The sequence below is a fragment of the Oxyura jamaicensis genome, chromosome 8 (genome assembly GCF_011077185.1).
Source record: "Oxyura jamaicensis isolate SHBP4307 breed ruddy duck chromosome 8, BPBGC_Ojam_1.0, whole genome shotgun sequence".
NCBI lineage: Eukaryota > Metazoa > Chordata > Aves > Anseriformes > Anatidae > Oxyura > Oxyura jamaicensis.
The window spans coordinates 7,321,207-7,339,712 of NC_048900.1; the positions used below are offsets into that span (position 1 = coordinate 7,321,207).

An 18,506-nucleotide genomic window follows, 5' to 3' on the forward strand; every position below is an offset into this window, starting at 1 on the left:
GAAAGCTCTTCATCATGGTATAGTTTTTCAAACTGAAGTATTTTTAAAGCATGCAAAATAGAAAACAGCAGTAGGACCTCTAAACAGATTCTGCCACTACTTCTAAAAACCAAAAGAGCATTAATTTACAGAAATCATTCTGATTACAAGAGAAATAATTACCAAGTAACACGTGGAGCACATTGACTTGTTCATAGGAATGTGTGACCAGAAGGGATGAACATCATTTGTTCTGCTGTCAAAAACAACCAATATATTTCTATTCTGTACTTGTAGCAAGCAGGAACTTTATAACAGTTGGCACCTTCTACCTGAAGTTTGGCCCTGGACACTTATTCCTGTGACAATTGGATAGCCTCCAATTCTCACATTCAGTTTATTCTAGACAGTCGGTACTCATTTATACCAACATTATCTTTCTAGTATGCAACATGTACTCTCGTAACAAGTTCATTCTAGTAGCTCTTACCATGCAAAGCAATATAGACCAACATAAAGAGTGATTTAAATGAAGTATTATGTACATTCTCTTGGCCATACCAGCAAACGCTCCCTGAAAAAGTTAAAAGATGCTTTTTAAAAATTTCTAAACGGTGGCAACTATATACCATCTGTTTTGTTCTGGTTTAGAAAGGAATTGCATCAATCCATGATGTTCTATATACCACCTCTCCCTCACAACAGCCACTAAGCAAAACCTAGCAACAAAGTTCTATCATATCAAAATATTGAAAAAAGGATATTCTTTTATTATAAATGATGTAAAAATTATACTAATAACAAACTTCTGGTTTGGTACTCATTTTTCCTCTTTTTGAAAAAAAAATGTCTTTGCTGAGCAATGTATCCACTCTAAAATAAATAATTTTCTGCATAAATAACATAATCATCAAACTTGAACTGAACCTAAGTGCAGTTTTTATTTGTCGTGTCTTTATTCATTCTTTTCTACATAGTATTTGTGGAATTCAGCATCTGGAACGAGCAGGAAACAGGTTGACTCTCTTTGACTCCCTTTATTTCTGCATAGTGACATTTTCCACTGTGGGCTTTGGGGATGTTACACCCAAGATATGGCCTTCAAAGCTGCTTGTTGTCATTATGATATGTGTTGCTCTTGTGGTGTTGCCCATACAGGTAAATGTGGATTTTTTCTTCTCTTTAGAATTGTTTTTAAAACAAAACAACTGAAAAAATACTGTTATTATTGCATATAAAATATCAGAAAATTACTATCTTCTGTGTCTTCTATTTATACTTTTTCCACTGTTTGTCCTCATATCGTGTAGATTTATAATGAAATACGGAACACTAAAACCAGTTTTCAACTGCTGGCAAAAAATATCTAGTACCACATAGCCCTTGTCTTCATCCTGAGATATGGGTTATTAATGGAGCAATTTAAAAAAAGCAACACAAACCAAACAAAAACCAACCAAACAAAACCAAACCAACCAACAAACCAAAACAGTAGCCAGTGCTTTCTTCACGAGTATAACATTTCCTCTACAGGCTCTCCCTGTTTCTAATCTTGGTTCTCTCCACTTCCTCTCTCACTCTTACAGCTCAGTGCTAACTTAAAAAAAAAACAACACAACTAATTAAATATGCAACTCAAGCAAATTCTCTTCACATCTGTGTATGTCAGGCTTAGGCCTTCTAACCCATTTCTACAAGAAAAGGTTAATTTATTAAAATCCAAGTATTTCATGGAATCAGTTTAATTAAATTTGCCCAACATTTGTCAGCTCATTAGCAAATGCTTGATGTCAGACACCCTCAGACTATAAAGCAGCACTGTCATGATGTTAATGGTCTGACACTTGGTGATGACCTAGACCTCCTGGACACAAAAGGGAAGTGTGAGGAGACACCATGCATGCTTATCAAATCTTGCAGTAGGCCTGATAGACCTTGAAGCTGCAGTTTCTCACATGGCTATGATTTCCAGACTCTGCTGCTCTGATGGTGAACTAAAGCTTACCATGAGCAAACACCACAGAATCCCTTGAAGGGATTGAAGCTTGAGCTGTCAGCATTAATTTCCTTGAAAAAAAACTGAACATTTTAATTATAGCTAAATATTTAATGTCTGCATATACAAACATATGCACTAATACAATTATATTCCCACTCAGTGGCAATTTAGTAAAATACATATTCTTTTTGATACTAAAATATGCTTTAAGAAATTTGGAACTTCCTCAGAAATAGAAATTTCATCTTTGAAGTACTTCTAATATACACTTAAGCATCGTGTATATCACATCCCTCGTGAGGAAACTGCAGGCCACCATGAGGCCTCCCCTCAGTCTCTTTTCCAGGCTAAACAAACCAAGGGACCACAGCCACACCTCATACATTCTCCCCTTCTAGATTCTTCACCATTTTGTTGCCCTCCTTTGGACACACTAATATTTTTGTTTCCTTATATTGTGGTGCCCCAAACTGCATACAGTACTGGAGGTGAGGCTGTACCAGCAGAGTAAAGTGGGACAATCACTTTCCTTGACTGGCTAGCAATGCTGTGCTTGATGCTCCCCAGGAGATGGGTGGCCCTTTGGCTGCCAGGGCGCACTGTTGACCTTGCCATTGACCAGAAGCCCCAGACCCTTCTCCACCGAGCTGCCCTCCAGCTGCTTGTTCCTCAGGCTGTATATATACAGATGGGTTGCTGTCCCAGTTGCAGAATCCAGCACTTGCTCTTGTTAAATTTCATACAGCTAGTGATTGCCTAGCACTCTAGTCTGTCAGGATCTCTGCGAGGCCTCCCTGCCCTTGAGGGAGTCAACAGCTCCTCCTAATTAAGTATCATTTGCAAATTAGTATGCATTCAAGTCCTTTGTACAGATTACTCATAAAAACATTGAAGAGAACTGTCCTCCCAAAGTGGAGCCCTTGTGTACCCCACGAGTGACTGGCCACCAGCCTGATCTAAAACCATTTACTATAATCCTCTGATCTCTTGAGCTTTTGTCCTACTATGACATAAATACAATTATTTTTCACAATTCAGTTTCTCCATCAGTTGAATGGAGTGAGAAAAAGAAGTTATCAAAGACAGTTAAATGGAGCTCAGGATTAAATGCATATTACTTACTACAAGAAGCTTTGAGATGGTATTTGTGTTTTATTAATGGCACAGATCATTACAATATTATCTTTAGTCTAACAGATTCAGACTAGAGGAGCAACATTTTATATACTTAATGACTAATTCATATTTCCTAGCCTATTGTGCACTAGGCTTCCCTTTGCAAGAGTACAAAATAGGTATTACTGTTAGCCTGCATACACTGTTAGCTGAATGCATATATCATTCAGCGGCGGGCAAATGAAAAATTGCTGTATTAACAGCTGCCATGTATTTAAGTGGTATCTATACGTATAAAACAGATAAGTGAGTATAGATTTGATAGGAATACACAATGATATTGTCACCTTCAGAATATTATAAAATCTCTGAGGAGAGTCATTGTCCAAAGACAAACGGTGTTTCTATCTGAACATTTATACTTACAGAGACCTAAATGTATGAAAATTTAACCTTTCATTTGAGAGAGGCATTTAGGTAACAGGGCACTGGAAAAACAGATCAGAGGTGTGAAATAAAGTGAATAACGTACAGTCTTCATTCTTTTCCAAATTTTTGTGACTGAGTATCTCATGATATTTTAATGGATGTACCCTGCTATTTGTGTATCATAGAGACTGGCTGTGTTGCCATGTTTTTTTATTGATCTAACCCACTTATTAGAGAACCTTTTTACAAATAAAAATGCATTAGGAGCTAAGGACATCTTTTCATAAGGGTGTGAGCTGAATAATGCAATGTAGTTAAGTCATGATACAGTTTTACTGCACAGCTGCTTTCCTATATTTCACTGACACATGGCATCTATTGCAGTTTGAACAGCTGGCATACTTGTGGATGGAGAGACAAAAGTCTGGTGGCAACTACAGTCGACACAGAGCTCAGACGGAAAAACATGTTGTGCTGTGTGTCAGCTCCCTGAAGATTGATTTACTTATGGATTTCTTAAACGAATTCTATGCTCACCCCAGACTGCAGGTATTTACAGTGAAAACAAAAAAACAAAAAAACAAAAAACAACTCAAAACACTGATTTCTGGAGACTGTTCTGGAATGACCTTTAATTTGAAAAACTGAATTTGGGAATAGTTGACTGAATTGGGAATCTATAATTGCAGTAAGAAGCTGAGATACAGTATGGAGACAATAATTTTGAATTGAGCTAACAGGATTAAATAGATAGAATTACTGTCTTGTTGAATTATGCTAGTCCTTTCAGAAACAGATATCTCCATGCAACTTCCTTTTATTCTATTTAAAGTAGACAAGAAATGAAAAATGTTCAAATTCTTTTTCCTCTTGTTTTGGGACTGTATCCAAAACTCCTCACAAGCCAAAGAATTTGGCTTTGTCATTGGTTTTGTCATTTTGCTTTGTTTTTAATCAGTGTTAGGAAAATTAGATCCTTTTGGAAATGTTGAAATTAAGAAAAAACTACATGTACTTTAAAGGACAAAGACCGTGTAAGGTTATGTGTGAGATTTTTCTCGATTTACACTTATTCCCTAGTTAATGCAAACAGATGTCATAAAAGTTGTTCTGATCACATAAAAGCATATATGAGGTAGCAGTTTGGATTCATTATTGGCTTTGCTATAGACAATTTCTTTTACAAATACTTCTCTGACAATGTCTATTACTATGTTAACTGTGATACATTAAGTAATGCAAAAACCCGACAAAATACAGTTCTTCAAATAGTCAAGCAGCAGTATGACAAATCCCAAATGCAGATTATTCCCCAAATTAATTAGCTAATAAGAAGCATAAGCAAATGTATAGAGAAACCCAGTTTCTCACAGATGCATACACATACTGAAATCCAAAATGTACTTAACTAGTACACGAATCAAGCTCTGTGCTACACTAGAAACAAGTAAGAAAAATCCTAATACTACTTCTGTAGCCTGAAACAGCTTATATACATTCCTTTTATATTTGAAGTAGGAAGCTGTAAGACACAGATGATGCTGGAAGTAAGCTTCCAGCAAAAGTCTGTGTCTGATAAGGAAGACTTCTACATCAAGCCTGTCCTAAGCTCTCAGTCTCTCCCCTCCTTACATTCCTTCTCTCTTTCCTTTTCATAACTACACACGTATATGCCTCTGAGTAACCTTACTTTTTCTGATAGGAATTTGTCTGTAATACAGAACAGGAAGAAGTGTAGAACAGGAAACGAAGTTTAGATCAGCCCATTAGTGTGGAGGAAAAGATTTCAAGGACTAATAGAGCTGGATAAAATAATTCTGTTTTGATTGCAGAAAGCTTCTTACATTTTCCAGCCAGAATTACAGAAAAGTGAATTGTATCTAAAAAAATTACACTTGTACGGAAACATGTTTCTAACTGGACTCCAGTGGCCACCTTTTAAGTCCTTCACGAGCAGTGGACAACTGTCCAGCCATTTTTATTTAAGAAGAATTCAGTACTTTACACACCTGTATTCAAATAACTTTTGTTTATTAAATTTGAGAATTAACACAAAATGTTTTTGACACCCTGACTCTCTATTGACTCACCTGCAACAACAAATGGTAACATCAAATAATGACGTGATTATTCCCCATTATGTTTTTTTTTGCAGGATTATTATGTCGTCATTTTGTGTCCTACTGAGATGGATGCTCAGGTCCGAAGGGTGTTACAAATCCCAATGTGGTCTCAGAGAGTAATCTATCTACAAGGCTCAGCACTAAAAGATCAAGACCTGTTGAGAGCTAAGTAGGCAAATATTGACTAATACTTGTTTTTTACTTTTGTTTCACTCATGCTATTTGATAAATGAGCTTGACAGACAACAAAAGCTGCTGTGCTCGAAAGAAAGCATGTGTATTTAGAAAGCAGGGATCTTTGATGTAATTTGTTTTTCCTAATATCTGAAAATTTTCAAGGAATGTTTATTTGTAAGCTCTTTCATTTCACCAATTTTTTATTTTTTCTTCAATGTTTTTTCTTTCTCAGTTTCTGAAGGTATTGACAGAGAGTGCCTGTTGTAATTTCTTCTGAAAAAGCAGTATATAAAATTCCCAAACTTCTGATAATGCTAGATTTTTTTTCTGTTCCGAGTACACAGATAATAAAGATAACATAACTCTCCTGACCAATTAAAAGGGGATGGGGAGGAGTGAAAAATTATTATAACCCTTTGAATCCATTGCACAGTCTTGTTTTCATACTAAGTTCATCCTGGTAATAAAAGCAACTATTCTACTATACCTCCAAATACTCTTCCTTCAGGACCTTCCTCTTACCCCACACTTCTACCACTTCTAAAAAAAGCCCTTCTGCCAGTTCTTATTGAATGACATTATTCAAAACACATCAGTCAAACACCATTTCGCAAAAAAGAAAAAAATAAATAAACAAAAAAACCCACCCACCATTGCTCAATCACTTAAAGGTGGGAAGGAATTCACAGTGGAATTCACGTAGGAGGACTGTCTCTTCAAACTCTCCAAAGAGAAAGGTGATACTTTGCAAATAACTGATTTAACTTACCTGCACTGCTCTTTATAAGAACTTACCTGTCATCACTTAAATTAATCAACTAATACAGATATCTAAAATTAAGCCAGTAACTCAGAACTTGTGTCACTCAGCCTTCTAAAGAATTATTCACAAGAATCTAAACTGCGAGAAATCTTGTAAGCAGTGGTATCTTTTCAAATATCTGCCACTAAAAAAAAATAGCTACTTTCTTATCTGTTTAAATTTTGAAAATACTGCAAAGCTTATTTTCAGGATTACAATTTTTTATTTTATTTTTATTTTATTTTTTTAAGAGTGGTTCCTTGTTTTTCACTTTGTTGCTGATTTTAAGGAGGAATTCATATGGGGATTTGGCTGGCATTTGTTCTACACATTGAGAAAAGAAAAATTAGACTGTTCCCTAAAGATAATCATGAATTTCACTTATAATAACCTGGAGGTAGTCAACTGTGCTTTTTTCTGCAGAACATGTAATTGAATGTACCTGTCATAGAATAATTTTCAACCTCTCCTGAGGGAAGAAGCATAGTAGAAATTTAATAGAATATTTAATATGAACTATAACCCAGTATCTAAATGTTTGCTATATTTCTTTTTAATGAGAACATAATGTACTGAGAAGATAGCAAGGCGCATGGTAAACAACTTCTAATAAAGTAATAGTTAACAACAACAACAAAATAAAGTTTTTTTTTTTTTTTTTTTTTTAAATCAAAGTTTATACATATATTATACATGAAATGCAATGCCAAAACATCGTGATAAAGGTCTCACCAAAAAAGAAAAGGAATACCAAAACTTGGCAGACTACATAATTAGTAAATAGTTAACTAAGGACTGTATATTTCTTTCTAAGTCTTCGTACACAATCTGACTTTACAAAAAAATGATACTTGTTCTTGCTTCCTATCTTTGAGAGTTTTATTTTGCATTTTTTTTGGTGTTCTCTGAACAGTGTTCACATGCCCAGCATTAACAAGAAAAAAGAAATTCTATCCTGTGGTATCATACTGCTACTTATATTGTTTATTAGTACAACTAGAACTTTTGTATCTACTTCAGCATTTGAAATAGCACGGTAACTGATTAAAGCAGCTCTCATTATTCATGCAGACTATTACTAGAATGTGAACAACGCTACTGTGCTTGATTTCCTTCCCCTAGAGCTTTCTCCCAGTCTCTGTCATAAAAAATATTTTTTCTCTCCTTACACTTATCCACTTCAGTGAACCCTGCACAAATCTTAATTCTCTTCATATCCACTCATTTTTTTTACTTTATACTTTTTTCCTTCCACAAATTTATCCTCAATATATAAAGCGCCTTTAAATTCTGTCATCCTCAAGCAGTGGAAGGATTGTTTTTTCGCAGATGCAGATTTTCTGACATATAAAAATGGTGTAATTGACAAAGCTTTTCCAATTGTTAGAACATTATTAAAATCTTTCATAAACATATTATTGTGTTTAACATAGTTGTTATTAGTGTTTCTGTTGTCTAAATTTATGATATCCACAGAATGTTAATATCAAAGAGGTTGTTACCCTTGTCATATGCAGCTGAAGTGATTCAAGAAACTTCAAAAAACATTGGAGAAAATGGTGAATACGATCAAGGAAGTTTCATTTTCTTACAAAATCATCTATACATGCTGTTGATCCCTCATCTCTCATCAAAACATGTTCCATCACTCATTTCACTGAATTTTCTTTCTTACAGTTTGTTAAAGACCATACCTTCCTATTTATGTTCTCATGCTTCACTGAAACAACTCATACAGCCCCCATGATTTCTTCTTAATCAGTGATTAGAATCAGCCTCCTGTCCTTACTTCTCCACATCAGCTGCACTTGACCTTACTGTTTCAGATATATGGATTTGCCTTTGTTGCAATGTTTTTTCCATTTGTAATACTTCAATCTTCTGAAGCTTCCCTTGTTTTCCTGCTGTTTACTGCTTATGGGGAACCTACAATGACCTGACCTTATCCTTCTCTTTGTACTTTCTCTGAATGACCTCACACAAACCATGTATTTATTCACCATTTCTGTAGCCATACATTACAAGGTTGCCCAATCCATCTGGCTTCTCATTATAGATATCTATTCATCAACTTTAGTTTAGTTCCAGATAGTTGAAAATACATCTTAATTTTTTTCTGCCCAAATAAAACCATGTTATTGTTGATCATAAGCTTGGAATCATCTTGTAAAGCACCGTATGTAGACTGCAACTACATGTTTCAAGTGTTTTCTCACGGAATCTCTCATTTTAATCTCACTGAAACAATGGTTATGTTTTTTAATATATCATCTCAAGTCCCTAAATACTTGTTTCAGGACACTCTGGAAGTATTATTTATGTAGCCCATTGCTTTACCTCTCATTGCAGTTCTTCCCTGGCTTACGTTTCTTTTCACATCAAGAAGTGACCCCTTATTCTCATTAGGCTGCCACTCCTGGTCCTTATAGAGATGAAACTTTCTGATAAGCCTATAATACTATTCTCTTTCACACAAACAACAGATTAGCATACAAATCCCACTGTGATTTCACCTGTGTTCTCCCTTCAGTCTGGGATGAATTACTCAGAAACATCTACAAAGTAATGCTAGTATTCTCCATCACATCCTTTCTTCAGTCTGTTCTCTGCTCTGATATCTAGTGAGATGACTTTCTCTCATGATAATTGTCTTTTTGCTCTGTGTGTACACAGCACCTGGTATAATAGGCTCTTAGTCTAAGCCCTGGGTCCCAATGACCTAAACTATTACTAGCAACCACCACTTCCATTTTCTTGCAGCAGAGAAATCAATGATTTGGGAAACTCAGGTCCCATTCCAGAGTTGCTGTAAGAAGCAGTTAATTTTCCCCAGCTTATGTCTCACTTTTCCCCTTTCCAGGAAACCCATTCTGGTCATCCTGTTTTTCTTTGCCCATAAAGTCCTGTCTTCCCAAGCAGGTCAGCCAGGTCTGCATTTCTTTGCTTCCCTGCACCAGTAGGTGAAGTAGGACTCACTGGAGGATGACAGTAAGATCTAAAGCAAGAGTCAAAAAGCAAGCTTTCACGAGACCTTTAGTCAGAGAGTTTTTTTGTCCCCATTTCCACCATCCCTGTTTTTACTACATGACCTGTAACCTGTAGAGAACAATTAAGCATTAAAAGTTCTCAAAGAGGCCACAGACAGAAACAGTTGATTTATTGCATACAGACAGAGATGTTATTTATCCTTAACACATTACTCTACCACATCTACCCATATTCTTTGTTAGTGCTATGGAAGACAATTCTATATCATCAGCCCCCACTCACTTCTTCTTATCAGTAATAACGTGTACATATTGTACACTTACATGGTATATGAATTGGTGCTATTTATTCACCTTTTATACTCATGGCAGATAGATGCTTATTTTGCAAAGAAGATATGTTTGAGACCATCTTGTTTTTATTTTTATTTTTAGTTTTTTTTATTATTATTATTTTTATTTTTTTTACGTTCGCACAGCTTCTACTGGCACTGGGGAAAGAAAGTTTCCTAGAATGTAGTCAAGAAGTAGTGATAGTTCTGTGTGTTAGTACATAAGGTAGACTAAACTTTCCCTGTATTCTGTATCTATAAGCACACAAGACTGTAAACTGTGAAACACAAGTCAACAGAAGGTTTTTTTTTTTTGGTATATAACAGGGTTTTCTCCCCCCTTCTTCTAGAATGGATGATGCTGAAGCTTGTTTCATTCTGAGTAGCCGCTGTGAGGTGGACCGGACAGCAGCTGTAAGTTCTGAAGAAATAACCAAGAATGAGTGTGCATGCTGCTTAAACTGTTATTATGCCCTTATACCCGCTCAGGAACTGAGGTTTGTTCTGTGAAGAGGAGATTAAAGGTAGCTGATTAAACACACAAATTTTGCATAAAGGGGATTAACTTCAAGTCAAAAACCTACTAAAACTTCCATAAATGCTTCTATTTGAATGAGTTAAAACCTTTCCAATCAAAAACATTTGCTGGGCAAAATCAATTCATCAAAATTGTTCCTAGCAGATCTATCAGGTTCAGAACTGTTTATAGAAAAGCAACATATCTTGCAATTTGCTAGAGATCGCACAGCTTTAACTGCTGAAGTTTCCATAACAAAGCCTGCTATTAGGGCTCCCTGGAAGCAACAGGGTTTCCAGCTTCCAGCTATCAACCTTGGATCCTGCTAGCTCACGTCTCAATTCTCAATTCTGTCACAGACCTGGGAGCCTTGAAATCTCAGAGTATTAAGATTCAAAGAAGTCATTATTCTGTGGCTCCAAAGGAAAATGGAGAAAGTCATGAATCTTAGCTGTAAGAATGACTCTTTGGGTCAGTGTTTTTTAAAGTTTTTAACCAAGATTTCACCTACCACTCTGTTTTTGTTGTTCAGTTTTCCTTTTCACAGGGAATACAATTATCTGTAAGTAGGAAATTGGACAAGTTTTTTTTTTTTTTTTTTTTTTTTTTTTGTTTTGTTATATTTTACTACCCCCTAGAGCTTTGAAATGAAATAGAATTTATTTTCTACACTGTTCCAGCTCTAGGCTGTACTGAGGATTTCAGTAATATAGAACACAAGGTTACATTTTGTTGCTGAGCTGATGTTATTTCATCTAAGTCCATCTCAGAATCAATCTACAACTGATTTTTTACCCTGCTGTGCTTAAGAAGCCAACAAACTGTAGGAGTGCCTTGGATCCTATCCTACTTCTGACAGCTGTTGAAATAAAAGATGCATCGAGGAGATCCCTCACCAGAACAGCTGTTGTTACTCGTGTGATTTTTCGAAGCCAATGAGGCTTTATCTCTCCAGCTAGTCTGACTCAGCAGAGGATCTGCTCATTTTGCCATAGCTGCCTCTGACAGTTCATTACTTCCTATTTTCTTAGTTAAATTCCATTGCCAAAGTTTATGCTTCTTCTGATCCATGGATTTCAACAGCAACTCAGAAGTACAATAACAGGTGACAAGCAGTTACTTGATAAAAATTGTTTGCTTTTTCACTTGAAGAAGTAGGAATTTCAATAGTCAAAGCAAGAATTTGTCAGCTTTCCAAAGTCTCCTACCAGCAACTCTCTCTATTCTGGCAAGAGAGAGCTTTGCCAAGTTTAATTTTATCAAATGCTATTTCGACATCTCAGACCAAGATGTAAGCTGCTCTTCTGCTATAGAATGCAAGACAGACATCTGTTTCACACAGTAGGATGCAACTCTTAACAGTGAATTCAATGGGCTGTCTACATCAAATTGCTCCACAAAACTAAGGTTCCTGAAATAGTGCACCTGCTATTTTAACCCACTAAAAGATGGGAAAAGTGTATTTTGAACTATCCTATAGATAACTCATTAATAGGCTATATAAGTATGTGAAAGACGAGTTCTACTGCCAAAAGCTTTGTTCTGATGCTTTCCAAAAATGCGGAGATTGCTGATTTCAAGGTGGCACCTCTTCTTCCTTTCTTTAATCAAATGGAGTGACACTAGTATACTGCTAACCTAAGTGTGGAGTAAGAAAAAAAAAAACAATACTATTCAAAAATATATTAAATAAATCTTGGTTTGAATTCTGATGATGTAAATTTCCATTACACCCGCTTTAAAACTTGCAGCTTTTAATACCTGAACTTAAATATCACCTCTATATTTATCAGCATCAGTATAACTGGTAATTTTTGATCACTGTCTGCAAGTTACTATGTGGACGCACGCGCAAGCGAATGCATTTTTTCCCTCATTTCTCAAAGAAGCATATATTTTATAAAGAGGATAGAAGCATACTTTTACATTAGCTGTCTCTGTTTATAATATACCCATATATGCTGCCTTTTTACATTGGAGAAATATCAAAATTCTAAAGTCACTGCACTATAGTATAGAAATTACTATAAACGTAAAACAGAAAGCCACCAGTTCTGCAGTAATGTCAAACTGTGATGAAGCTACATAATCAGTGCAAACAACTCTGAAGACTGTTTTTCTGAAACCTTTTCTGTTTTCCTGACACCTTTTGCATAAAACATAGATGACATATCTGCAATAATACAAGTTTTCAAATCAGTCCCCAATCCACCCCCAAACCTCTTACTTCTCCTGTAGTGTATCACTATAACCTCCATCTATCTCATTACATAGCCTTTTGTTACTTCTCAACTGCATTGGCGTTCTATTCCCTTGAGTCTAAACAGGGAAAAAACGAAACAAAACAAAACAAAAACAAACAAATGCAAAACAAACCCACAACACCCTAGGGATAAGAAGTCATATAACACAGAAAAAGTGAAGAAAACATGACTGCATACAAGGAAATCTTATGGCATGGTATACCTAAGTTCTGAAATTTCCTGAACAGGCACAGCAATCCTACAGCTTTCATGAAGAGGTTAACATGAAAAACATGAAATGAAGCATTTTACCATCTTCAAAAGGTCTTTCTCTTATGATTTCATTCTAGTATTTCTAGTAGAAAAACTGCTTGCTACCATTTCAAGTGACATTAAAATATTATGGTTTGAAAACATCAATTATGCACTGTTCCAGGCAGAGATTTTCCCTTGTGTTCATGAGTCTGAAAGCTTTTCTTATTGCTGATGCTGCAACCATAATGAATCATTCTTTACATATTATCTTTTCAAAGCACCAATTTCATGACTAGGCAAAGCATTTCACCCCAAATATTTTCCTACACATAGCTCACAATTACTCCTTTTTAGTTCTGAAATAAATAAAAACTGATCATTAATACATTAAAATTACCCATAGTTCATGAAATTCAAGATACAAATGCATTAGCACATACTTTTCTTTCATGGAATAGCAGTATTCTTCCTGTCATTAACTCACTCTTGACATGCGGTAACAAGTGGGAAAAACTATCAGGCTGGGAAATCTGTTGGAATCCTTTGGTCAGTAGCTGGCTAAATGCGTCTATATATACATATTTAGATTTATGTAATAAGCATAATATGTATTATTACTTAGATGTACATAAACAACCACACCAGCTGGTGTTGCATGTTTTAAAGTTAGTTTTCTGCAATGGAAAGTTTTTTTTTTTTTTTTTTTTTTTTTTTTTTTTTTCCCCTAATGGAACACAATAATTATTTGTATTTTATTGTTATCACCTCATACTCTTTGTTCTAGGATCATCAGACCATTTTAAGAGCTTGGGCAGTTAAAGACTTTGCCCCAAATTGTCCTTTGTATGTTCAGATACTGAAACCTGAGAATAAATTCCATATCAAATTTGCAGGTAAGATATCAGCCATTTGAACCACTTGTTAGTATTTAGCAGCTTGTTTCATAGATGCACAAGCAAAGTCATTTTACCTAAGCATATTTACATGGTAGAACCACATGAACAGTACAATATTTTCAAGTACCATGGGCTTATATTATAAAATTTCATTTTTATATTAAACTTATTTATAAGCTTTTTGAAGATTACTGTATTTATTACTCTGCTACGTTATGCAATACACCATGCTGAATTATTTGAGATATAGCAAGTTATTACTCCTTAATTATAGGTCCAGGTAGGTTTTCATCCTGCTACACTACCCATGTCTTGAAATAACTTCTGACTTAAAACATACTGTTATCAAGCAGTGTATGAAAAGACCTGTTTAGGAAAGGCCAAAGTTAATTCAACAAGCAACTGAGAAAGTTGGAGTATTTTCTCTCTTTTTTTTTTTTTTTTTCTAGGTCATGTGAAAAACATGACTTTCTTTTCTTTCAAATGTTTTAGAAAGAGAAAAATAATTTAATTCTATATCCTGTAAAACTGATATCTTGGAAACTGTGATATAAAATGCAAAATGATGTTAAGAAATCCAAACAAATCCTCTCTCTTAAGAATGGATTACAAGCTCTAATCTGACAAACTTTCTCTGCACTATACATGTGGATCTCTGTGTCTCATTATATATAGAAACACATAGACATGCCCACACACACATATATATTCATGTGCAAAAACATGTCAATACATTTATACTGACAATTCATTTTGCCTATCTCTGGAAAAATATTACTATGAAGTAGAAGGAAAGCTTTTCTTTTCAACTGTAATTTTGAAAATTAAGTTTTCTTGAAGGATATTCTAATCAAGAAAAGACTGATGATTCATGCAACATTCAAAAAAACTCAATGGAAAAATATTAGTCTCCTTCATCATCCCAGAATGCGATGAAAAAGTAAATTTCAGTGCAGAACAATTCCAGAGCAACATTTAAAGCTGTAATTTTAAAACCTACTGAATTTACCACAAGGTTGGAAAGAAGGAAGAGAGCATCAATAGCAGTCCTGAAGTTATAAAAGTGTAATCTTAAACTATGAGATGGCACAGCAGAAAATAAGATTCACGCTGTGACAAGAATGATGGTGCTTTTTCATCTCTCCCTTAAAACCACCCAGCACTCTTCTCCCTAGCCATGGCCACTTTTCTTTATTGGTGACTGTTAATTTGTTGTTCCTAATTGTATTTTTAAGAGAGTTTCATTATTTTAATGTCTTGTCTCTGTAGGAGCTTATATATAACTAGATTTGCAAAACAGAGGTTTTTTAATATCTGTTTTAAATCTCAGATTAAGAATTTGGACCATATATTAAAACAAACAAACAAAACCTACAAAAACTTCTTTTGTAATATTTCCTTCCATTGAGCTTAATCAATCTGAATATTCTGTATTTCTTGAAGGTCTTGAGGAAACCTTATATATTCTATGCTTCATTAGCCCCCTCTAATACATTATTATTTTATTAATAATAAAAGCACTATATTGTAGAACTAAACATATTTAGCACCTTACATCTCAAAATAATTTTGAATTGATCAGAGGGATCACTGCATCCATTTCCACACACAGTCATTTCAAATCATACTGTTTCTTTCATACAATTTCACTGTGCAAGCAGAGAATTATAAGCCTTCCTGCAAGATTAATTTAATCTTACTGATTACACAGGAAATTTTTAATGTAGTTTCAAATTTGGCCAGGTTACCAGCACCACCAGATGCTAATCTACCACAAAGAGTTGGCCACTGATACTTAGAATCATCAGAATAGCATTTGCTTATATAACTTTTCCTAAGAGGACTCTTTTGGTTACTAATCTTGTCCAACTTGCTTCATTCTAAGATACATACCCATTGGAGGCTACAGGCTACAGCCATGTCCAGAGCCCTTACAAATAAAATTTGTCATAACCATTGGCAACATTTTTCTAAGTGTTTTTCCTGTTATGATTCAGGACTGCTTTATTACTGCCTTAATGCAAGAGACTTCTTTTAAATTTGATACTCTTCTAAAAAATGACTCCTTTCTTCTGAACGTTTCCCAAACCAATATTGTGCATTTTTATGAAGTACTGAAGTACTCAGTAATATGATTTCTTCTACTACTACGTTGTGTGTTTTGTGTGTGTGTGGTTTTTACATGCAAGTTTACAGAACACGACTCTCAAAACCAAAATTTCTGAATTTAGGAAAAAGAAAGAATTCGGGAAAGTTCTCCTAACAAAAAGTTTCATTGTAAACTAAATTGAAAATGGCTAAAACACTATAAACACTCAACATCTTATATTAACCAGCCATCTGAGATTGCATGAGACATCCTGAAATGTAGACCCTAATTGCATTGTCCCAAAGAAAATCTCCAGGATCCTACTCTGTCTTGGATTTAGAAACAGTATATAGGACAAATAATTGTGATGATTTATTTCCATCCAGTGGACAACATTTTGACGTTTCTCCTCTCTTTAATAAGAGTACAAGAACCCATTCTCATTATAACAGCAAGGGAATGGAGACACTTAGCAACGGGTAATATGGCCTGTCAGAAAGGCATGTTTTCCTGTCTTTTCACTTGATACCAGAGAGACACCCGTGCGTCCTGTGTTTTCTCTGCTATTTTTTGCCGTGGAGTTTTAAATAACTACCCTTATTTAAAATGATAGCTTACACTTAATACAGTGGAAATATTTCTCTGTGCTTGAGTATTATGTTTCAGTGGAATCTGAAAAGCTTGTGGCATAAGTGTTTATCTTAGTAAATTCCTTTGTGTGTTCAAGGTGTGAACACACTTCAAATATGGTGACCTGAACATGAAAGTTATCAGATGGGCAAGGAAATACCATAATCATTCTTAACAATTTTTGTCTTGATCTGAAATGCTTTACTTCTTAGCTATTTCCAATATCCAAATACTTTCACGTGTCCCATTGTTCTTTCAGTAATATTGCATTTTCCTTCACCTGCAGTTGCATATGGTTTTCTTAATCTCCCAGTTTTTCTTGCAAACTCACAGGGCTACAAAAGACTACGTACCCTTAATGCATACATCTGCTGCTGCATTTCAGCACAAACATGAAATAAAGTGAAAGTTATCCACAGTATAGCAGTACATTTATGTAATTCAGAGACTGGAGTAAATTATATATTTTCCGAGTTGTACTAATAACTTCATATATTTTCTAGAAAATAAATTAATCATCTTTACTTTGAATATTCAGAAATTATATATAATCATGGTTCCAGGAACAGGGGACATATTTTGTCATTCTGTATTTATTCAAAATGCACTAACAAATTAGCTCAGATTGGTGAAGTCTGACATTAAACCTTCAGTGGTTTATTAGAAAAGAACACAGTCCAGATTCACTGAAATGGGTATTGAATGCATCTGATGATTAATCTATCCAACCACAGATAAAAATAGTCTAGAGATAATGGATGGACATTTTTATCTATCTGGTCTGGTAGTGATCGTGTTAACTTATCAAATTGACAACAGCATGGTTTCTGAGAATAGTTATGTCAGGTCCAGGACATTCTTACCACCTGCCTGATGCTGGAGACATAAATCAGTATTTTGAGTATGTTTTACCTTCAATAACATTACAGAAGTCATAACTCACTTCATGACATTATTACATCTATTTGTGACAGACAGCAAACTTTCTGTCAAAATATATTTTCAGAAAAGCTACAATTTCCCAAATATTTTTAATGGCATATTTCTATAGTTTAAATACAATCAAAATACTTCTGTTTGGTAAACTGATTTGACATCTTTAATATTCAAGATAATTTCCAGTTTCTTCCTCTGCTTTACTGCACAAGGAATGAGTATCAACGAATTACTAGTAGCCAAAGTCACAGATTTGACCAATGTCCCAGACTCAAGAACTGTTACCCAACTTTCTCCTTACTCAACTTTAAAAGAGGAAGCATTAAAGAAAGTTCTACATAACCCTCACCACAGCTCCACAATAAGAGTCCTGAATGTAAATATAAAGCACAATGACAATGTAGGCAAGTTATGATCTGTCAAATAATTGGAGAAATGAACAAGTTATTTTTGACCTCGTTTGTGTATAATACGAGACCTTAACTCCAACCAAAGAGGACAAACCCTAGTACCTCTTCCTGATGTTTCAAATAACTACAGAAAAGAAGGAAAAGAAGAGGGTTTATATAGTAAAAAAATATTCTTTTTAATAATGTAAAAATGCAGCTTATGAAGGGGAAGAGAGATATCAAATAATTCATGAAATAAGCACCACTGAAATAAGACAACAGCACAAATTAGGATAGGAAGAAGTAGCAATAGCAGGAGTGGGCATTTTTTTCCAGTTGTATTTCTTGTCCTGTAAGTCAAAACCCGTAGTAAATAGAAGAATAATTTAGCACAAACCTCATTGTTCTATGAGTAGATTTCCAGAAATGAACTGAAAATGGTACTAAGCATCCCATAAAGTCAGACACATAACAATTAAAGATAGGCACATTTCTAGAATAAGACAAGATTGGTTCCAATTACTTTACATTGCTTATATTTGTCCAACCAAGAGCAAACATGACCATAATATAGAGAAGAATCAACATGCAATTCTATTCCATAACA

The 18,506-nt window shown here is 34.8% G+C and overlaps 1 protein-coding gene and 1 long non-coding RNA gene across 5 annotated transcripts in view; one reads left to right on the forward strand and one right to left on the reverse strand.

The window, feature by feature from the left end:
- Nucleotides 1–18,506, forward strand: part of KCNT2 (potassium sodium-activated channel subfamily T member 2) — a 139,961-nt gene that overhangs the window by 73,576 nt on the left and 47,879 nt on the right. For all 4 annotated transcript variants that reach the window (XM_035332986.1, XM_035332988.1, XM_035332989.1 and 1 more), the window contains exons 10-14: nt 957–1,137; nt 3,908–4,072; nt 5,679–5,815; nt 10,295–10,358; nt 13,744–13,852. In XM_035332986.1, the coding sequence (XP_035188877.1) occupies nt 957–1,137; nt 3,908–4,072; nt 5,679–5,815; nt 10,295–10,358; nt 13,744–13,852 (656 nt within the window). The remainder of the gene's footprint in view (nt 1–956; nt 1,138–3,907; nt 4,073–5,678; nt 5,816–10,294; nt 10,359–13,743; nt 13,853–18,506) is intronic.
- The window catches only part of LOC118170616, a 233,999-nt gene that overhangs the window by 14,670 nt on the left and 200,823 nt on the right, over nt 1–18,506 (reverse strand). The window lies entirely within an intron of this gene.